Here is a 23555-nt window from a genome sequence, read left to right on the forward strand (position 1 = left end):
TCCCATTCTGGAGAGAGTGCACATACGTGGCTACGTTGAGCATAAAAGTCATCCTTTGAAACAGGTCCTATATTTAGTTATTTGGCAACTTCAGTTGTGAATGATAAGAATGTCTTAGAAAATCAAAACATGGGTTGCATGATGCGACTATAGGCTATTGATGATTTAACAAATTGAAAAAAATGCTTGCCGCAGGCTGCACAGCTGTTCTATCATATTTTCACTCATCAGACTATACTTCATTTAATCTGGTCTTCACTAATATGTCAAATTAGAACATCCCATTATCAAATGGGCAGGATAAAAAAATAAAAAGTAATCTGTATGCAACTGAATAGTGAACGGAGGCGTGCGCTTTCCCGCCAGTCCGTTTTTCAATGATGGCGCTACTTCGGTTTTATAGTGGTGCATGTGCATAACACGAGCAGCTGAGAAGTAAAATATGAACACACTTATTCCACTCCACAACCACTGTTTTGAGGAGCATGCGTTCGCTGCGTGACAGGTGATATTCCACCCAAACTGTATGCCATGGGCTCTCCAACCCAGTTCCTGGAGCTACCCAGTGATTCATTTGGAAAGTGAAATCTGTTCGGGAACGTGGACAGTAAAATTTTCACAACAAAATATTTAAACTGTTGACAACCCCTCTGCGCACTCCATAAAGGAATAAAGGAGCGCAAGGAAAGATGGAAACACATGGTGGAGATATATTCTGTATAGCTAAAAAGGTCATGTGTCATCCAATTATTTTTGAAAATACATTTAAATTCCTTTTACTAGGCTATTCAAAATCAAATACAAATTCCGTATAATAATAGGCTAACTGAGCCGCCCTGCAAAAGCAATGAACCAACAGCATCGCCAAGGGCTATACGTTCTCTCCCAGACATGGACATACATTTGAGCATAACATAGTCAATATTAAAATGAAATGATAATAATAATCCACACTCAAATGCGATTACTCGAATGTGTTTAATTGGAGCAAGACCAATTATGTCCCAAAATCTGTTTGATTATGATTGTATTGTAGAACGGCTTAATCATCATTTTAATTCAGGTTTATTTTCTGTCTTGGCCTAATAACCCTATGCATAAGCTCTAATATTTGTATGGGTGTTTTGAATTGATCATCACCTTAGAAGGCGTTTTCCATTTTTTTTTGTGTTAGGCTTTGAAATAGAATCCACAACCATGTTTTGCACTCAGTTTCAACTTGCCGTTGAACTTCTTTCTTCAAATTGATCATCACAGTTTAAGTGAGTTTTAAAAGCAAGATTCTGTTTGTGTTGGATGTGATTTCCAATTGCCTTTGCATTGATGTCAGAGTGGTTAGAGGGACAATCGGGCCTGATGTTAAGTAGCAAGTTGGGTACTACCAAAGCTTGTCCGGAGTGCATAAGAGGAGATGACCGTGACTCAATGGTCACGTATAATTTTACTGTATAATTCTACCACAGCCCTATGATGACCTGGGTATTCAAGTACAGAAACAACATTGTGATCAACATCGACTGTGTAAAAACGGAAAAGTAACATCGGAATCTGAACAGAATTGATGTCCTGACATGGAGGATAACAGTGGACGTACCTTCTTCAATTTATTCTCAAACAGGAAGTGAAGTAATTCATCTTCCTCCTCAGTGCACTGTTGGCTCAGAGGAAGTGAGTCCAGGAAGTCCTTTTCTATTACACACAAAAACGACCGGTCTTCAAATGGGGGGCTTGGGTGAAAAATATATACAGTGCATTCGGAAAGTATTCAGACCCTTTGACATTTTGTTACGTTACAGCCTTATTCTAAAATTGACACAAATCTTTTTTTCCCCTTTCAATCTACACACAACACCCAATAATGACAAAGCAAAATGAGGTAAAAAAAAATAAATAATGAAATATCACGTAAGTATTCAGACCCTTTATTCAGTACTTTGTTAAAGCACTTTAAACAGCGACTACAGCCACGAGTCTTCTTGTGTATGACGCTAGAATCTTGGCACACCTGTACTTGGGGAGTTTCTCACATTCTTCTCTGCAGATTTTGGGGCGGCAGGTAGCCTAGTGGTTAGAGTGTTGGGCCAGTAACCAAAAGGTTGGTTATCGGTATCATTTATTTTTTTGGCAAGGAAAATATCAGATAGATATCGGCCAAAAATGTCATATTAGTGCATCACTATATTTCATTTATTTTATACATTTGCTAAAATGTTTTTTTTTTAAATAGTTCTTGGTGTATTGTGTGTAGATTGATGAGGGGAAAAAACTATTTAATCAATTTTAGAATAAGGCTGTAAAGTAACAAAATGTGTAAAAAGTCGAGGGGTCTGAATACTTCCCAAATGCACTATACACACTCATCTGCCTACATAGCATACATGGTACAAATACATTTACCCTACAGATACATCAGTAAGTACAGTATCGTTATTAAAAACAAATGGCACAAAATAATCTATATTAGTCCTGCTACACACGTGCAAAACCCATAAGCTTCACCTTCCTGAGCGGTCAGCATGTGATGGGACGTTAGAAGGTCGAAGGCTTCAAAGCAGTACACGTCCAGTTTCAAGGCCTCTTTGTAGCTGGACGTGGCCAGAGGCCGGTTGTCCATAGCATCATAGATCTTCCCCCGCAACAGACAAATAGAACTGTCGATCTGAGAGGGGGTGAGTGGGAAATGAGGAAGATGTGAGACCACAGGGGTCAGGACCACTGAAGCAGCATCAGTCGGGGAAGCCTCCAGGGGACACTGACATAAAGACCCACACATTAATTTTGTATGAATGTGGCTACTGGGTGAACGACAGACCCCTTTAATAATATGACAATGACTACTACAAAAATGAAAATGTATCACTTTCAAAAGGAATAATTCATGAAAATGCAGCCATGGGGTCTTTGAATACAGTGTTGCCATATTAGTCACCCACAATACAGTACGCAAATACTATAGTTAACCTGTAACCACAACACCATAAATGTGAAGGAACTGGGGATTTATATAGGTTTTTTAATCACACTAAGAGGTTTGAACACAAACCTGGAATTACAGGGCCACAAAAACAAAATGGACCCTATTGTGTCAGAGCTGAGACTCACAGAGGCAGGGCTCATCTCCCAGTTCTTGGGCGACTGTTGTATCCCGTGGTCCTCTTTGACACTCTGGTCCAGCAGCTTCTTGCTGGCTGGCTCCTCCATGTCCAGGATGTCTAAGGCCTGCTGGAACTCTTTGGCAGCATACTGCACAAAACAAACAATAGGTTAGTGCTTCCAATGGGTCAGGTAAGTTAGGAGCATGGTGTTGGTAAACTCAGGGTTGTAGGTTTGATTCCCGCATAGGCCACATAATTAATATGCTGGCAGTTCTGTAAGACCATTTGGCTAGGAAGACGCCGCTAAATGACCATATTGGAGAATAACAGCACAAATACGATGAACTTGTCTCTAGTCTGTAAGTGTAAGTAAAACAGAGTGGAAAGTAAACAAATAGTGAGAGAAAACATGTTCAAAAGAACACATTAAGGTATAGCTAAAATACAAGTGAAGGGGAGGTGAGCCTACAGCTTTTGTCCCATTAAAAAATTAAAAAGGGAATTAAAAAGTGTAATAGACACGACATCGGTCACATAGTCTTTGGGCCAGAGGGTCACTTTGTGGAGGCAAAGTCTAATGATGATTTTCATTAACGGTCATGTCTGTGGATTATATTTTGGTATGATAGCCACATTTAGCTACCTCCGATACATGGCCATCACTGCATTATATGAATGATATGTTCGCAAGGAATAATGGCGCCAGAGGGCATTGGCTGCCGGTTTACAGGCTCTTAACCAATTATAGTTCTACAGCTGCACCATCGAGAGCATCCTGACTGGTTGCATCACCGATTGGTATGGCAACTGCTCGGAATCTTGCTGGCTGGCGCCGACAGAGATGGCCGCATCGCTTCGCGTCCCTAGGAAACTATGCAGTTTTTTGTTTTTTTACGTGTTATTTCTTACATTAGTACCCCAGGTCATCTTAGGTTTCATTACATACAGTCGAGAAGAACTACTGAATATAAGATCAGCGTCAACTCACCATCAGTACGACCAAGAATATGATTTTCGCGACGCGGATGCTGTGTTCTGCCTTTCAACCAGGACAACAGAATGGATCCCATGCGGCGACCCAAAAAAACGACTCCGTAAAAGAGGGAAACGAGGCGGTCTTCTGGTGAGACTCCGGAGACGGGCACATCGTGCACCACTCGCTAGCATTTTTCTCGCCAATGTCCAGTCTCTTGACAACAAGGTTGATGAAATCCGAGCAAGGGTAGCATTCCAGAGGGACATCAGAGACTAACGTTCTTTGCTTCACGGAAACATGGCTCACTAGAGACGCTATCGGAGGCGGTGCAGCCAGCGGGTTTCTCCACGCATCGCGCCGACAGAAACAAACCTCTTTCTGGTAAGAAGAGGGGCGGGGGAGTATGCCTTATGGCTAACGAGACATGGTGTGATGAAAGAAACATACAGGAACTCAAATCCTTCTGTTCACCTGATTTAGAATTCCTCACAATCAAATGTCGACCACATTATCTACCAAGAGAATTCTCTTCGATTATAATCACAACCGTATATATCCCCCCCAAGCAGACACATCGATGGCTCTGAACGAACTTTATTTGACTCTTTGCAAACTGGAATCCATTTATCCGGAGGCTGCATTCATTGTAGCTGGGGATTTTAACAAGGCTAATCTGAAAACAAGACTCCCTAAATTTTATCAGCATATCGATTGTGCAACCAGGGCTGGAAAAACCTTGGATCATTGTTACTCTAACTTCCGCGACGCATATAAGGCCCTGCCCCGCCCTCCTTTCGGAAAAGCTGACCACGACTCCATTTTGTTGATCCCTGCCTACAGACAGAAACTAAAAAAAGAAGCTCCCACGCTGAGGTCTGTCCAAAGCTGGTCCGACCAAGCTGACTCCACACTCCCAAGACTGCTTCCATCACGTGGACTGGGATATGTTTCGTATTGCGTCAGATAACAACATTGACGAATACGCTGATTCGGTGTGCGAGTTCATTAGAACGTGCGTTGAAGATGTCGTTCCCATAGCAACGATTAAAACATTCCCTAACTAGAAACCGTGGATTGATGGCAGCATTCGCGTGAAACTGAAAGCGCGAACCACTGCTTTTAATCAGGGCAAGGTGACTGGTAACATGACCGAATACAAACAGTGCAGCTATTCCCTCCGCAAGGCTATCAAACAAGCTAAGCGTCAGTACAGAGACAAAGTAGAATCTCAATTCAACGGCTCAGACACAAGAGGCATGTGGCAGGGTCTACAGTCAATCACGGACTACAAGAAGAAAACCAGCCCAGTCACGGACCAGGATGTCTTGCTCCCAGGCAGACTAAATAACTTTTTTGCCCGCTTTGAGGACAATACAGTGCCACTGACACGGCCTGCAACGAAAACATGCGGACTCTCCTTCACTGCAGCCGAGGTGAGTAAGACATTTAAACGTGTTAACCCTCGCAAGGCTGCAGGCCCAGACGGCATCGCCAGCCGCGCCCTCAGAGCATGCGCAGACCAGCTGGCCGGTGTGTTTACGGACATATTCAATCAATCCCTATAACAGTCTGCTGTTTCCACATGCTTCAAGAGGGCCACCATTGTTCCTGTTCCCAAGAAAGCTAAGGTAACTGAGCTAAACGACTACCGGCCCGTAGCACTCACTTCCGTCATCATGAAGTGCTTTGAGAGACTAGTCAAGGACCATATCACCTCCACCCAACCTGACACCCTAGACCCACTCCAATTTGCTTACCGCCCAAATAGGTCCACAGACGATGCAATCTCAACCACACTGCCCTAACCCATCTGGACAAGAGGAATACCTATGTGAGAATGCTGTTCCTCGACTACAGCTCGGCATTCAACACCATAGTACCCTCCAAGCTCGTCATCAAGCTCGAGACCCCGCCCTGTGCAACTGGGTACTGGACTTCCTGACGGGCCGCCCCCAGGTGGTGAGGGTAGGCAACAACATCTCCACCCCGCTGATCCTCAACACTGGGTACCCACAAGGGTGTGTTCTGAGCCCTCTCCTGTACTCCCTGTTCACCCACGACTGCGTGGCCACGCACGCCTCCAACTCAATCATCAAGTTTGCGGACGACACAACAGTGGTAGGCTTGAATACCAACAACGACGAGACGGCCTACAGGGAGGAGGTGAGGGCCCTCGGAGTGTGGTGTCAGGAAAATAACCTCACACTCAACGTCAACAAAACTAAGGAGATGATTGTGGACCTCAGGAAACAGCAGAGGGAACACCCCCCTATCCACATCGATGGAACAGTAGTGGAGAGGGTAGCAAGTTTTAAGTTCCTCGGCATACACATCACAGACAAACTGAATTGGTCCACTCACACAGACAGCATCGTGAAGAAGGCGCAGCAGCGCCTCTTCAACCTCAGGAGGCTGAAGAAATTCGGCTTGTCACCAAAAGCACTCACAAACTTCTACAGATGCACAATCGAGAGCATCCTGGCAGGCTGTATCACCGCCTGGTACGGCAACTGCTCCGCCCACAACCGTAAGGCTCTCCAGAGGGTAGTGAGGTCTGCACAACGCATCACCGGGGGCAAACTACCTGCCCTCCAGGACACCTACACCACCCGATGTTACAGGAAGGCCATAAAGATCATCAAGGACAACAACCACCCGAGCCACTGCCTGTTCACCCCGCTATCATCCAGAAGGCGAGGTCAGTACAGGTGCATCAAAGCTGGGACCGAGAAACTGAAAAACAGCTTCTATCTCAAGGCCATCAGACTGTTAAACAGCCACCACTAACATTGAGTGGCTGCTGCCAACACACTGACTCAACTCCAGCCACTTTAATAATGGGAATTGACAACACTAGGCTACCTGCCGCCCCTGAAACACTTAGAAAATGTTCTAGAAACATTCACTGATATATAAATCATTAAAATGATATGCAATATGATACAATATAATGTTGATGTGAAACCTGTCCCATACATTGCACTATGAGATCCCATAGGAATGCATAACATCCAGCAAAGAGGTACCCATTCTTGCAAAATGCCTTCATAATGAGTGCACACAAGTTGACAAAGCTAGGAGAAGTGTTAACAATGATGCCTAGCTATTGTGGATTTAACTATAGGTTATCCATTTCCCAACACGGCCACAAACCAGATCCACTGCTTTTAATAATAGGTAGAATATGCCTAATGATAATTAAATGTTTTAGTTATGCAGATTACAAATTCAGCCAGGTTTGCTAAATATCTCATCTTTGTAAAAAAATAGATTAGCAAAATGCTTCAAACACATAACTGTTTTTGTTCTGTATTTAGAGCTCTAATTTGTATATTTAAAAAAAAATACATTTTTTGAAATTGATAATGATATGCCATATTGTGAAAAGTAAAAGCGGTCTTGTATGCTGTCATAAATACACACACACTACATTCCAACATTAACTTTCTAACAAACCACCTGATAATTAGGGGACATAAACTTACATAGCTGGTGTTTTGAAGCCTTATAGATGGTGTCTAGCTACCCCATCTATGGGAAATTACATTGTAGTGTACGTCCTACTGAAATATGTACTGGTTAGAGCAGGGTTCTACATCCCTGTACCTGACGCACTACAGTCTGTTGCTTCACTCCTACCCTATTCCAGCACACACTGGATGTCATAAGGTGAAAGCACCAATTTGTAAGTCGCTCTGGATAAGAGCGTCTGCTAAATGACTTAAATGTAAATGTAAATGTGATTCTAATAATTAGCTGGTCGATAAGCTTAAAAATCAGCTTAGTTACAACTGGAGTTGGAGTGAAAACCTACAGGAGGGTAGCTCTCCATGAACAGGGATGGAGAGCCCTGGGTTAGAGACCGGTGAGGGTTGTCGAGGGCGTCAGCAATGGTCTAAATGCACAAAGGCTGGTTATTTGTTTATTTTAGTAATCCCCCCCCCCCCCCCCCAATATCCAAATTGGTAGTTACAGACTTGTCCCATCGCTGCAACTCCTGTATGGACTCAGGAGAGGCAAAGGTCGAGAGCCATGCGTCCTCAGAAACACAACCCTGCCAAGCCACACTGTTTCTTGACACTGCTCGCTTAACCAGGAAGCCAGCCGCACCAATATGTCAGATAGGCTAAGGTTTTTCTAATCACCAATGGCATCATTTCTATAACATTTGTCAACCAGCTGCTGAACTAATGGCTGCCAAATTAGGTAACACATCACTAAATAACTTAAGGTTGAAGGTTAGAGAGCATAAGTTTTAAATCATGATGGTCAAGGACAGAAGTTAGTTCAAGGTTAGATAAAAAATTATAACAAATATTATTTTTTAGAGAATGTGTTTACCTAAATCTGTGAACTCAACAAATGACATGGCACACATTTCATGTCAGCATTGCAAGTGACAAATATAAAACCAACATGATACCAGATTTGAATCTCTTGGTATTATTTCCCACTTGGCCAATGACCAATTTTCCTTAAACAAATATGTATTTCTGCTACATCTAACATTGGCTGTTTCATAAGATGAGTCAGTCTAGGTAATCATTAGAACATTTCCCAAACCCCATGGTTTTTAAGATGAGCTGCAACCAAAAACATGTTCAACTGTTGTTAAATCGTCATTTTCAATGAGCATGTGAACATTCCACCTTGTCTCAAATGTCCTTTAACAGACTTCAAAAGATTATTTTGCATAATTTCCCATACAATCAATCAATATATATAAATGACTATAAAAGTGAACACATTTTCCAGAAGGACCATGGACTAAAGATGGACTGGAGAGTTTGAACAGGTAGATTTCATCACAAGTAGCTGCTTAATGTTTATACTCACGTGGCATCTAGCAGCGAGATATTGACACGCGCCATACAACTGTGAAATGAAAGATACATATTGGGAAAATGAAAACCAAAGCACAAGCTGACAGACAACTTTTCACCTCAACAATGGCACCAGCATTTGCCCATTCAGACAGTAACACAAGCACGTTAGTGTCTATTTACAAATATCTGGCATTTATGAGGGAAATGCCGACAGTCTAAACGTTAAAAGGGACAGTTAAATGTTAAACTTCATAATCATAATCTCCTGCACCGCCCCAACATCAACATGCACTACATGACCAAAAAGGTATGTGGACACCAGCTCATCCAACATCTCAATTCAAAATCATGGGCATTAATATGGATTTGGTCCCCCTTTGCTGCTATAACAACCTCCACTTGTCTGAGAAGGCTTTCCACTAGATATTGGAACATTCCTGCAGGGATATGCTTCCATTCAGCCACGAGCATTAATGAGGTCGGGCACTGCGTTTTCCTGGCATCTGCTAAGCCCAGATTCATCCATCGGACTGCCAGATGGTGAAGCATGATCAGCACTCAAGAGAACGCCTTTCCACTGCTCCAGTGTCTAATGGCAGCGAGCTTTACACCACTCCAGCCGACACTTGGCATTGCGCATGGTGATCTTGGGATTGTTATGCGGCTGCTCAGCCATGGAAATCTATTTCATGAAGTTCCCGACGAACAGCTATTGTGCTGACATTGCTTCCAGAGGCAGTTTGGAACTCGGTAGTGAGGACAGGTGATTTTTACGGGCTTCAGCACTGGGCGGTCTCTTTGTGAGATTGTGTGGCCTACCACATAGCCGGCTGAGCAGTTGTCGCTCCTTGACGTTTCCGCTTCACAAAAACGGCATATTTCTGTTTTGAGGTCAAAACAATGGTTTCCAATGATGTTAACCAATTATTCGAGATTTAGTAGGCAATGACTACTCACAATTGGTCAAAAATCACACGATGCACACAGAGGAGGTCATTGGAAACACTTATTCCTCTATATTTGACTACAAAAACACACCATTTTTCACATAGTGGTTGCTCCACTAAAAGTTTTGCGATTATGCTGCGGTACTTAGAGGTAATTTGTGGTTTAGTACGATACCCTGCGTCACCACTTCATTGCTCCAGAACAGCGCATGGGGGAGTTAGAGCACGAATTATGCTTTTGGGTCCTACTGTCTCTGACAATGAATGGGCGACATAAACCGAAATAGAAACTGGTAATTTCACATGGACTTCAGTATAACTTACTAAAACTGGTTGTTAGACTAAAGGTTATTATTTTGTTTTGCTCTTATTGAAGTACACTCCCAACTGGTCACATTGTACAGCGCCTAAGCGGCGCAACGGTCTAAAACACTGCATAGCTGTGCAAGCCGTGTTGCTACAAATGCTGGTTCAATACCTGTGCTGGCCTCGACTGGGATACCCATGAGATGACTGTTGGTTTTTCTCCCTCTAAAAACATAACTAATTCTAAAATAATAAACTAGCTTTATTTAGAAATTAGTAACAATGTCTCACCCCATGTTCAAGAATGAATATAGGGGGTGCTCTTTTAATTTATGGATAAAAAAACGTTCCCGTTTTAAACAAGATATTTTGTCACGAAAAGATGCTCGACTATGCATATAATTGACAGCTTTGGAAAGAAAACACTGACGTTTCCAAATCTGCAAAGATATTACAGAACTGATGCTACAGGCGAAACCAAGAAACTTCAAACAGGAAATGCCCCAGATTTTGAATGCGCTGTGTTCCAATGTCTCCTTATATGGCTGTGAATGCGCAAGGAATGAGCCTACACTTTCTGTCGTTTCCCCAAGGTGTCTGCAGCATTGTGACGTATTTGTAGGCATGTCATTGGAAGATTGACCATAAGAGACTACATTTACCAGGTGCTCCGGTTGGTGTCCTCCGTTGCAATTATTGCGTAATCTCCAGCTGCATGTATTTTTCCATTTGCTTCCGAGGAGAAACCCAACTGCCACGAATGATTTATCATCGAATAGATATGTGAAAAACACCTTGAGGATTGATTCTAAACAACGTTTGCCATGTTTCTGTCGATATTATGGAGTTAATTTGGAAAAAAGTTTGGCGTTGTAATGGCTGAATTTTCGTGGGGTTTTCTTAGCCAAACGCGAGGAACAAAACGGAGCGATTTCTCCTACACAAATAATATTTTGGGAAAAACTGAACATTTGCTATCTAACTGAGTCTCCTCATTGAAAACATCCGAAGTTCTTCAAAGGTAAATTATTTTATTTGAATGCTTTTCTTGTTTTTGTGAAAATGTTGCCTGCTGAATGCTAGGCTTAATGCTATGCTAGCTATCAATACTCTTACACAAATGCTTGTGTAGCTATGGTTGAAAAGCATATTTTGAAAATCTGAGATGACAGTGTTGTTAACAAAAGGCTAAGCTTGTGAGTGAATATATTTCTTTCATTTCATTTGCGATTTTCATGAATAGTTAATGTTGCGTTATGGTAATGAGCTTGAGGCTATAATTAAGCTCCTTGATACGGGATTGCTCGACGCAACAGGTTAATGGTGGTTGGCACTTATAATGTGAAATAGAATCTTTTAAGCATTTGATAGCCTTCAATAGTGGCTGTACTAGAGAATTTCAAACCTTTTTTTGTAGGAACATAGTAAATGGGACAGATTTTTTATTTTAAGAAATGTTGCTTAATTAATTTGATTAACATTATGGTGTTTAAGGCAATATTATTTGTCAAATTGGACTTCGCGTTGCGTTCCGCGTGGAAGGAAATTTGCCACAAAAAAACATGGAGTGTGAATGCGACACAGAGCACGAAGACCGTACCTAAAAGAGGGGTTACTTCGAAAGCATGGACGTGGTTTGAGTATGAAAAATCTGACACGGACTAGAAAATCAATCTCCGCAGAATACGCCGCAGGCCGGTCCCGTCAAAAGGCTCAAACACCAATAACCTCTTACCACCTACGCAAGAATCATGTGAAAAAGTACGGAGAGAGTCTACGGATGAAACCCAAAAAAGTAGGGTTGAGTGCTCAAAACAAACCCGACGTCACAAGAGGCTTTTGCCCGCGGCACACCATATGGCAAAGAATCATGAAGATAACAGCTGTCATTACAACTTACATCTGCAAAGACATGTCCCCAATTTACAAGGTCGAGAAACGGGGGTTAAGTGAGTTGGTAATAACACTCGACCCAATATCTTTTATTTGTTGAGTGTAATTCAAAAATGTAATAAGAATTAGGCCTTTACGTGTGGTCCTTTTATATAGACAATTTATTCATTGAATTTACAGAAAGTGTATATCGTGATATGTATCGTTATATGACATTTTGGCCATATCGCCCAGCCCTATCCTGGAGATTTACAACTTTGAGTCCACCCGTGGTAAATTCAATAGATTGCACAAGATTTGGTAAGGCACGCACACGTCTATATAAGGCCCCACAGTTGACAGTGCATCTCAGAGCAAAAAGCAAGCCATGAGGTCGAAGGAATTGTCCGTAGAACTCTGAGACACGATTGTGTCGAGGCACAGATCTGGGGAAGAGCACCAAAACATTTCTGCAGCATTGAAGGTCCCCAGGAACACAGTCGCCTCCATCATTCTTAAATGGAAAAAGTTTGGAACCACCAAGACTCTTCCTAGAGCTGGCCACCCGGCTAAAGTGAGCAATCGGGGGAAAAGGGCCTTGGTCAGGGAGGTGACCAAGAACCTGATGGTCACTCTGACAGAGCTCTAGAGTTCCTCTGTGAAGATGGGAGAACCTTCCAGAAGGACAACCATCTCTGCAGCACTCCACCAATCAGGCCTTTATGGTAGAGTGGCCGGACGGAAGCCACTCCTCAGTGAAAGGAACAACAGCCCACTTGGAGATTGGGTGCCTTTTGGCAAAAGGCTCTCAGATCATGAGAAACATGATTCTCTGGTCTGATGAAACCAAGATTGAACTCTTTGGCCTGAATGCCAAGCGTCACATCTGGAGGAAACCTGGCACCATCTCTATGGTGAAGCATGGTGGCAGCATCATGCTGGGCGGATGTTTTTACGCGACAGAGACTGGGAGACTAGTCAGGATCAAGGAAAAACGTTTGCGGCGTTAAAGTAGAGAGAGATCCTTGATGAAAGCCTGCTACAGAGCGCTCAGGACCTCCGACTTGGGCGAAGGTTTACCTTCCAACAGGACAACAACCCAAAGCACATAGCGAAGACAACGCAGGAGTGGCTTCTGAACAAGTCTTAATGTCCTTGAGTGGCCAAGCCAGAGCCCGGACTTGAACCCGATGGAACATCTTTGGAAAGACCTGAAAATAGCTGTGCAGCGACGGTCCCCATCCAACCTGAAAGAGCTTAAGAGGATCTGCAGAGAACAATGAGAGAAACTCCCCAAATACAGGTGTGCCACGCTTGTAGCGTCATACCAAAGAAGACTCAAGGCTGTAATCACTGCCAAAGGTGCATCAACAAAGTACTGAGTAAAGGGTCTGAATACTAATGTAAATGTTCTGTTTTTTATTTTTAAATACATTTGAAAAAAATTCTAAACCCTTTTTTAGTTTTTTTATTGATGGGGATTTGTGTGTAGATTGAGGGGGGGACAATTTAATCTATTTTAGAATAAGGCTGTAACTAGGGATGCACAATATCAGTAAGTATATAAAAATGCCAACATGGCACTATGTCTATTTTAACGGCGATGTGCAAAACCGATGTCAAAGCTGACGTGCATACCTATATAACGTAGGTACATAGTGTAATGACGCCACGTACAATTTTGCGCTGCACATGCAACACGGCATTCATAACCTAGCCCACAATGTCTGCTGTGTGGATCGAGCGGTCAACAAGTCGAGCAGTCATTTGAAAGACCGTTGTCTCGCTGAAAATTTCTTAAAGGCAAAATCCAATAACGCCAAGATAATGGAATTCATTGCCCTTGACAATCAACCATTCTCTGTCCTGGGTGATGTTGGCGTCGCCGACTGGTCGAGCACCGGTACACACTACCAAGTGCGCTATTTTTCAGATGTTGCCCTACCGGAGTTACACAGTAATAGCGTCACTGCTAAAAAGCTTCACGACTGACATTTGGACCAGCGATATCAGCCCCATGAGCATGCCGAGTCTGACAGCACAGTGGGTCGTCAAGGATTTAGAATTGAGGAAAGTCGTATTGCATGCTCATGAATATGCTGGTCGTCATACCGCTGCTGCCATTTCAATGGCATTTGAGAACATTTGAAACTCGTAAACATGAACACACTCCAAGCTCTATTCGAACAACTGACTGGAGAAATAAGCTCATCAACTGCGTCTGCAGCAGTGATGATACCCTCTGTCATGGCATTGAAACGCCTGCTCAACAAAACTGCTGACAAAGGCTGTGAACAAGCGATTCGGTGGCATTCTCTTTACTGTGTCGCCACCATGATCGATGCTATGTACAAGGACCACCACCACTTTGATGCAGATAAGAAACAGGATTTACGTGAAATGTTAGACACAGCTGGACAAGATGGAAACAGACACAGTGAAAGTGCGCACCAAGGAAGAGAGGTCACAGACAGAGGGCTGAAACTTCACTGCTTGACATGCATGATGAAATCCTGGTTGAGAATAAAACGAATGAACAACGAAACAGCACAGCTAGTAAGTGAACGAAATAGGTTTTGTTTATGTTTGACGAGTAATGGGGACATGTAAATGCAAACAAAATATTTTTGGTCAGTATGGTGTATGTAACCTTTATTTAACTAGGCAAGTCAGTTAACACATTTTTATTTACAATGACAGCCTACCTGGGCCAATTGTGCGTCGCACTATGGGACTACCAATCACAGCCGGATGTGATACAGCCTGGATTTGAACCAGGGACTGTAGTGAAGCCACTTGCACTGAGATGCAGTGCCTTAGACCGCTGTGTCCATGTGTGTGTGTTAGCTACTTAACTTTACTAAATGCTTAAGGCAGCCAATATTTTTAAATATCGTTTTTCGTTGTTTTTTTTTTTGTTAAGGGAAATATCGGAATCAGCCAAAAATGCCATATCAGTGCATCACTAGCTGTAACGTAACAAGATGTGGAAAAAGTCACGTGGTCTGAATACTTTCCAGAATGCACTATATAATAACAGAGTAGCAGCAGCACTGCGAGTGGTGTCAATATGCGTGTGTGACCGCATGTAGGGGGGGGGGGGCAATGTAAATTGTCCAGGTAGCCATTTGATTAACCATGGCTTGGGGGTCGAAGCTGTTCAGGTGTCTTTTGGTCACAGACATGGCGCTATGGTACCGCTTGCCACGCAGCAGCAGAGAGAACAGTCTATGGCTTGGGTGAATGGAGCATGATAATTTTTAGGGCCTTCCTCTGACACCGCCTGGCATAGAGGTCCTGGATGGTGGTAAGGAGTTCGGCCCCAGTAATGTACAGGGCCTTAAGCACTACCCTCTGCAGCGCCTTGCGGTCGGATGCCGAGCAGTTTCCATACCGAGCAGTGATGCAGCCATTGCTCTCAATCTGTACAACATTGAGGATCTGAGAGCCCATGATCCTACCAGGTGGCGTGGCGAGAATCTGTCTCCTCACCACGCGCTCTCACCACTGGCGTCCCCCAGGGCTCTGTTCTAGGCCCTCTCCTATTCTCGCTATACACCAAGTCACTTGGCTCTGTCATAACCTCACATGGTCTCTCCTATCATTGCTATGCAGACGACACACAATTAATCTTCTCCTTTCCCCCTTCTGATGACCAGGTGGCGAATCGCATCTCTGCATGTCTGGCAGACATATCAGTGTGGATGACGGATCACCACCTCAAGCTGAACCTCGGCAAGACGGAGCTGCTCTTCCTCCCGGGGAAGGACTGCCCGTTCCATGATCTCGCCATCACGGTTGACAACTCCATTGTGTCCTCCTTCCAGAGCGCTAAGAACCTTGGCGTGATCCTGGACAACACCCTGTCGTTCTCAACTAACATCAAGGCGGTGGCCCGTTCTTGTAGGTTCATGCTCTACAACATCCGCAGAGTACGACCCTGCCTCACACAGGAAGCGGCGCAGGTCCTAATCCAGGCACTTGTCATCTCCCGTCTGGATTACTGCAACTCGCTGTTGGCTGGGCTCCCTGCCTGTGCCATTAAACCCCTACAACTCATCCAGAACGCCGCAGCCCGTCTGGTGTTCAACCTTCCCAAGTTCTCTCACGTCACCCCCGCTCCTCCGCTCTCTCCACTGGCTTCCAGTTGAAGCTCGCATCCGCTACAAGACCATGGTGCTTGCCTACGGAGCTGTGAGGGGAACGGCACCTCAGTACCTCCAGGCTCTGATCAGGCCCTACACCCAAACAAGGGCTCTGCGTTCATCCACCTCTGGCCTGCTCGCCTCCCTACCACTGAGGAAGTACAGTTCCCGCGCAGCCCAGTCAAAACTGTTCGCTGCTCTGGCCCCCCAATGGTGGAACAAACTCCCTCACGACGCCAGGACAGCGGAGTCAATCACCACCTTCCGGAGACACCTGAAACCCCACCTCTTTCAGGAATACCTAGGATAGGATAAAGTAATCCTTCTCACCCCCCTTAAAATATTTAGATGCACTATTGTAAAGTGGCTGTTCCACTGGATGTCTTAAGGTGAACGCACCAATTTGTAAGTCGCTCTGGATAAGAGCGTCTGCTAAATGACATAAATGTAAATGTAAATGACAAATATTTTCTGCCTCCTGAAGGGAAATAGTCGTGAAGAGGGCACAACAACACCTGTGTTGGTGTGTTTGGACCATGGCCCGCTATACTACAGCCTAGTCACTGTGAATTGGGGCACGTTTGGCCCTTAGTTTCCTCTAGTCCAAAACAAGATTATTTTTTATTGCTCACATTGAGGGAGAGGTTGATGTCCTGGCACCACATTGCCATGTCTCTGACCTCCTCCCTATAGGCAGTCTCATCGTTGGTGATCAGGCCAACCACCGTCACATCTTCTGCAAACTTAATGATGGTGTTGGAGTAGTGCGCAGTCGTGCGTGAACAGGGAGTACAGGAGGGGACTGAGCACGCACCCCTGGGGGGCCGCCGTGTTGAGGGTCAGTGTGGCAGATGTGTTGTTACCTACTCTTACCACCTGGGAGCTGGCCGTCAGGAAGTTCAGGATCCATTTGCAGAGGGCGGTGTTTAGTCCATGTCCTTAGCTTAGTGATGAGCTTGGAGGACACTAAGGTGTTGAACAATGAGCTGTAGTCAATGAACAGCATCCAGACGTAAGTGTTCCTTTTGTACAGGTGGGAAACGGCAGTGTGGAGTGCAATAGAGATTGCGTCATCTGTGGATCTGTTGGGGTTGTATGCAAATTGGTGTGGGTCCAGGGTTTCTGGGATGATGTGAGCCATGACCAGCTTATTTTTTTAACCTTTATTTAACAAGGCAGTTAAGAACAAATCCTTATTTGCAATGACAGCCTAGGAGCAGTGGGTTAACTGCCTTGTTCAGGAGCAGAACGACAGATTTTTATCTTGTCAGCTCGGGGATTCGATCTTGCAACCTTTCGGTTACTGGCCCAACGCCTAACGCTCTAACCACTAGCCTACCTGCCGCCCCAAAGCATTTCATGGGTAAAGACGGAAGTGTTACGGGTGGTCATTTAGACAGGTTACATTGACGTTTAGGCGCAGGGACCACTGGAAGGGGAGTGAACTCAAGTAACCCAATATTGAAAGCGCTGACAATATAGACCTGTTAACAGAGATACAAAAGGCGGAAATATCAACTTATTATTTATGATGAATGTAAAATCACTTTTAGGTAGCTGGTCAACAGACAACTTTACATGTCAAATTTGCTCTCATTCAGTGCTGTATGGTACTGCCTGACAAAAAAAATGTATAATAACAAAAACACTAAAAATGTCACCTGCCCAAAGCAGAATCCAGTATGACTGCGGTAGAACTTCATTGCCCCCTAGAGGCCATACCGCACAAGAGGATTTGATGTGGAATTGTATAAAATGTAATTTTTTTAACAGAAGACTATTGGCAGTTTAAACATTTTTTTTAAATTCTCTCCATTTGTCAGACCCCTAGAAGTTGTCATTCAAATTTCTTGTATTCTGTTGCAATATTCATAAAAACATTAAAGTGACTTAATATTTTCGCCGAACACCTGCAGTACCTCCGGATTCCCAGTTGAATACCCCTGGTGTAAACCTTCATACGCATCGCTTGCAATGCGGTTTCGGAAACATTTCAAACTTTACTTTCATATAAGCAAGAAATATTTTAAAATACAAAAAAGACACTTACTGTACACAGTTTAAGTTGCACGCGGCTGTGTTTTGAATAACACAATTCATGCTTCCAGCCGAAGTACGACATTTGAGTGCAGCAGAAGGAACTTCCGTACACTGGCTGAATGCATGCGTTATTCAAAACACAGTGCTAAAACTGCAAATAGTAAGTACATTTTCTTGTACAAATGTAAGTTCCAAAAGGTTTTCAAAATCATATCGCAAGTGATAATTATTAAAGTATCTGACCTTTAAAAATGGAGTGTGGGGATTGTAGTCCACATTGAGCTAGCTGTGGTCCATACGTTCAACTGAGAACCCTAGGAATGGCTGTATACCCCCTTCGATTCTCGAGAGCTAACCAGGTACAATATTATTGTATTTGTTTTGCAGAACAAGGGCACAATCTGGATAGTACATAGTTTTGAAAGCGACAGAGAAGAATGCGATGTGTAGACTCATTAACATGTCATTAGTCACGTTGCATGCAAGCCTGAGTGCCCCACAGTGAGTTGCTGACATACAGAAATACGCAGGTACCCAGGGAGCCAACCAGGTGGTCTTACCTGATCTAGTTTCCGTGAGCGGAGGGCATGGGAGGCTCTGTGGTACTGGGAGGTGAGGTAAAGGCACTGTGCTAGCCAGTAGATATCCTGGGGGTCTTCTGTGAAAGGTACAACATCAGTTAAATAGACTACTAACTTAACTTCTATAGTAACTAGCCAGACGATCTCATCAAATCAAGAAGATTACTCACCATGAGACAGGGATGCAATCTTATCTGCCCAAAATAAAGCGCTTTGATACTGTTGCTGCAAACAAAACAGACAGGAAAGGCAGCATGAAAGCAAACATTCTGAATGTATTAACTAGAAGTATGAAACTGATACTGTCAGGAGCTGTCAATACTCACTGATACATGTGAACAGTTATCTAGCCACCCTCCAAGTAGCCCAAGAATTTAACCAGAATCTGGGTTTACAGGAGACGTTGAATATGGCGATTCTCCTTTAAGCCCAGGAAGCAGCCATTCAACATGCCATTCACCAGCTTTTCAAGCAACTATTGTCATTACTGCCGTCACACCGATATGTACTTCCAAAAAAATGTCAAAATAAAAAGTTACATGCAACCAAAAAAATGCATTGTCTGGAAATAATCTAAGTATTGTTATTGACTTAGTACGCATGTACCAAAACCACCTCTTCAGCACCTGCAATATTAGGAGTGAAATTAAAATATAGAAAATAGAATTATAAACTGGGTGGTTCGAGCACTGAATGCTGATTGGCTGACAGTACATATGGTATAAAACATTTATTTTACTGGTCTAATTACGTTGGTAACCAGTTTATAATAGCAATAAGGATATTATGCGTTGTGCCTAAGAACACCCCTTAGCCGTGGTATATTGGTCATATACCACACCTCCTTGTGCCTTATTGCTTAAATATACAATCACTGTAAACATACCGTATATTATCTACTTAATCCACTTGTATGAAATAATATTGCATTCTGTGTAGTACAGGTGAAACAGATTGATATGACATTCATCCACTGTTGTAGGTGATAAAAACAGACCTGTATCTAACGACGAGATGCTCAAATCTCTGCCCCAACAATTGTCCCAGATGCGAAGGTAGGCGACAAGCTTAGGTCCAAAATAGGCCCATAGAAACATGGTGTGCTTATTGTTGACAGATTTTCACCAAAGTGAAACCTCTCGTTTCACCTCTTCCTCTCTGGATAAAATAAATCTTCCCTGCTGTTGGATCAGCTGACCTGTGCATGGCATTAATTACAGATTTTTTAGGTGGATTTGATGCATGCACACCTGGTGAAAAACAATACCAATGCCTTTTTTCAGTTGCATATAACATTTTATTTAAGCCTTTTTTGGAAGTACATACCAGCCATGACGCAAGTAATGACTAAAGTCGATCAGCAAAACTCCATTCTTGGTAAGTTCCAATCGCATTTTGACTTTAAGCTTGAAAAGCTGATTAATGGCAAGTTGAATGGTTTCGTAAGCATAAAGATCTCATCTTTCATATCAGCGAGAAATAATTTTAAAAATTAAATTGATACAATAAATCAAATGCATTTAAAGCCCTTTTTACAGCAACAGATGTCACAAAGTCCTACACACCTTAATAGGGCTAGTTTTCCCAAATTATATCAGTGTTACAGTACTTGTTTACGGAAAACAAGAGGCGACCACCTGCGCTAATGATCCATCTAGAGTAAGCGTAACTCAGGAAGTGTAGTTTCGTCGGATGGAGGCTAGCCATAAATGTATGGATCTGTGCAAAACTGCTACAAGTGTAACTTAATTGAATGATTCTCCCTCACTAATGAATTAAGGGCCATATGTTTTGAAATCCAGAACGCAGGCGATGGTTGACGTGTCTAAACGTTAACACAGAGCGTCGGGATTGTAGTTCAGATAAGACAGTCGTGGGCGAAGTTAACGGACTGTAGGGAGAAGGCAAAATGCCGCCTAGAGTTTAAGAGCTATGAATGGGGTAACTAGCTCCGTAGTCCAAGTACATAACATTACAGTAGTAGCCAACAACGTTAACTAGCTCAGGTCAGTGACTTAGGTAGCAGGGAAGCTAACTAGGTACTAAGGTTAGCATGTTGATATCTAAGGAGCTACCTAACGCAAGTGTGTTACACATCTGGAAACTGTAGACTTGTCATTATGAACATTTCACTTAGCTAGCTAGCCGGTACAATAAATTACGGCAATCAGACAGCGGCAATCTAGTCTACGTTTCTTACCTGATCAATGTAGTGTCGTACACGTTGTCGAAGTCTGTCGAGATTCATTGTGATTGTCCTAATGCTCCCTTTATACATCAAAGCGTAACATTTTCATTCAGCGACAAATAAAACTGTATCGTGTGAAAATAAGATCGCTAGTAGTAACGCGTAAACTAGCTACGCAAGGAAACCAAAAAAAGTCCGCGGTCTTCTTGCAGCGGGAGTGTCACTTAAAATACTCCGCAAGGAACTCGACCCTTTGATCATGGTTCCGGTCATTTCAGAGAAAAAAAATCTCACAATATTTTATTTTATTACAGCAAAGAACATTTCAGCGTTTAGCTTTGCGTGTACCACAATTCAAACGGTGTGTGTACACGTTTAGAAAAGTTAGTAATCATTGCTTGCGAAACTGTTTTTGAAACATATGCTGATATGCCCCTTATATTTCATATCAGCGAGAATTAATCTTTGAAATAAAAACGACACAATAGCCATTCAACACAGATTCATAGGCTGTGTGTGCCTCCAGTTGACAAACTACACTTCCCGCCCCAGTTATGCTTACGAACAGGTGTTAGGAGCATGTCTTCCATAAAAAATATATATTAAAAAATGAATGTATCATGGAGATATGGGCATGTGGGAACAACCCTATGAAATGTTAAATTATTATACACCTTTTAATATTATTATTTTTTTAATATCGCTGATCAAATTATATTGGTGGCATACTTTGTAAACAACAGCTGTAGACTTTTCCAAAAATGCAGAGTTAAAGATAAATAAAACATTGAAATAGTGACACATGGAATAAAGTGAATAGAGTGAATAACATTTACATTACATTTACATTTAAGTCATTTAGCAGACGCTCTTATCCAGAGCGACTTACAAATTGGTGCTTTCACCTTATGACATCCAGTGGAACAGCCACTTTACAATAGTGCATCTATGTCTTTTAAGGGGGGGGGGGTGAGAAGGATTACTTTATCCTATCCTTGGTATTCCTTAAAGAGGTGGGGTTTCAGGTGTCTCCGGAAGGTGGTGATTGACTCCGCTGTCCTGGCGTCGTGAGGGAGTTTGTTCCACCATTGGGGGCCAGAGCAGCGAACAGTTTTGACTGGGCTGAGCGGGAACTGTACTTCCTCAGTGGTAGGGAGGCGAGCAGGCCAGAGGTGGATGAACGCAGTGCCCTTGTTTGGGTGTAGGGCCTGATCAGAGCCTGGAGGTACTGAGGTGCCGTTCCCCTCACAGCTCCGTAGGCAAGCACCATGGTCTTGTAGCGGATGCGAGCTTCAACTGGAAGCCAGTGGAGAGAGCGGAGGAGCGGGGTGACGTGAGAGAACTTGGGAAGGTTGAACACCAGACGGGCTGCGGCGTTCTGGATGAGTTGTAGGGGTTTAATGGCACAGGCAGGGAGCCCAGCCAACAGCGAGTTGCAGTAATCCAGACGGGAGATGACAAGTGCCTGGATTAGGACCTGCGCCGCTTCCTGTGTGAGGCAGGGTCGTACTCTGCGGATGTTGTAGAGCATGAACCTACAGGAACGGGCCACCGCCTTTATGTTAGTTGAGAACGACAGGGTGTTGTCCAGGATCACGCCAAGGTTCTTAGCGCTCTGGGAGGAGGACACGATGGAGTTGTCAACCGTGATGGCGAGATCATGGAACGGGCAGTCCTTCCCGGGAGGAAGAGCAGCTCCGTCTTGCCGAGGTTCAGCTTGAGGTGGTGATCCGTCATCCACACTGATATGTCTGCCAGACATGCAGAGATGCGATTCGCCACCTGGTCATCAGAGGGGGGAAAGGAGAAGATTAATTGTGTGTCGTCTGCATAGCAATGATAGGAGAGACCATGTGAGGTTATGACAGAGCCAAGTGACTTGGTGTATAGCGAGAATAGGAGAGGGCCTAGAACAGAGCCCTGGGGGACACCAGTGGTGAGAGCGCGTGGTGAGGAGACAGATTCTCGCCACGCCACCTGGTAGGAGCGACCTGTCAGGTAGGACGCAATCCAAGCATGGGCCGCGCCGGAGATGCCCAACTGGGAGAGGGTGGAGAGGAGGATCTGATGGTTCACAGTATCGAAGGCAGCCGATAGGTCTAGAAGGATGAGAGCAGAGGAGAGAGAGTTAGCTTTAGCAGTGCGGAGTGCCTCCGTGATACAGAGAAGAGCAATCTCAGTTGAATGACTAGTCTTGAAACCTGACTGATTTGGATCAAGAAGGTCATTCTGAGAGAGATAGCGGGAGAGCTGGCCAAGGACGGCACGTTCAAGAGTTTTGGAGAGAAAAGAAAGAAGGGATACTGGTCTGTAGTTGTTGACATCGGAGGGATCGAGTGTAGGTTTTTTCAGAAGGGGTGCAACTCTCGCTCTCTTGAAGACGGGAGGGACGTAGCCAGCAGTCAGGGATGAGTTGATGAGCGAGGTGAGGTAAGGGAGAAGGTCACCGGAAATGGTCTGGAGAAGAGAGGAGGGGATAGGGTCAAGCGGGCAGGTTGTTGGGCGGCCGGCCGTCACAAGACGCGAGATGTCATCTGGAGAGAGAGGGAGAAAGAGGTCAGAGCACAGGGTAGGGCAGT

At 43.9% G+C, this 23555-nt stretch overlaps 1 protein-coding gene across 3 annotated transcripts in view; it reads right to left on the reverse strand.

Moving 5' to 3' along the window:
* Positions 1–21196, reverse strand: part of LOC115122393 (cell division cycle protein 16 homolog) — a 35901-nt gene extending 14705 nt beyond the window's left edge. Inside the window, exons 1-7 of one of the 3 annotated variants that reach the window (XM_029651936.2) lie at positions 20989–21196; positions 18959–19013; positions 18768–18865; positions 8908–8946; positions 3103–3243; positions 2500–2659; positions 1595–1689 (exon numbers count right to left, since the gene is read on the reverse strand). In XM_029651936.2, the coding sequence (XP_029507796.1) occupies positions 1595–1689; positions 2500–2659; positions 3103–3243; positions 8908–8946; positions 18768–18865; positions 18959–19013; positions 20989–21066 (666 nt within the window). In that variant the 5' untranslated portion in view covers positions 21067–21196. The remainder of the gene's footprint in view (positions 1–1594; positions 1690–2499; positions 2660–3102; positions 3244–8907; positions 8947–18767; positions 18866–18958; positions 19014–20988) is intronic. The other 2 variants (XM_029653270.2, XM_065025768.1) reach the window with 2 other exon arrangements.
* Between the last annotated feature and the right edge of the window lie 2359 nt (positions 21197–23555).

The sequence above is a fragment of the Oncorhynchus nerka genome, linkage group LG1 (assembly GCF_034236695.1).
Source record: "Oncorhynchus nerka isolate Pitt River linkage group LG1, Oner_Uvic_2.0, whole genome shotgun sequence".
Taxonomy (NCBI): domain Eukaryota; kingdom Metazoa; phylum Chordata; class Actinopteri; order Salmoniformes; family Salmonidae; genus Oncorhynchus; species Oncorhynchus nerka.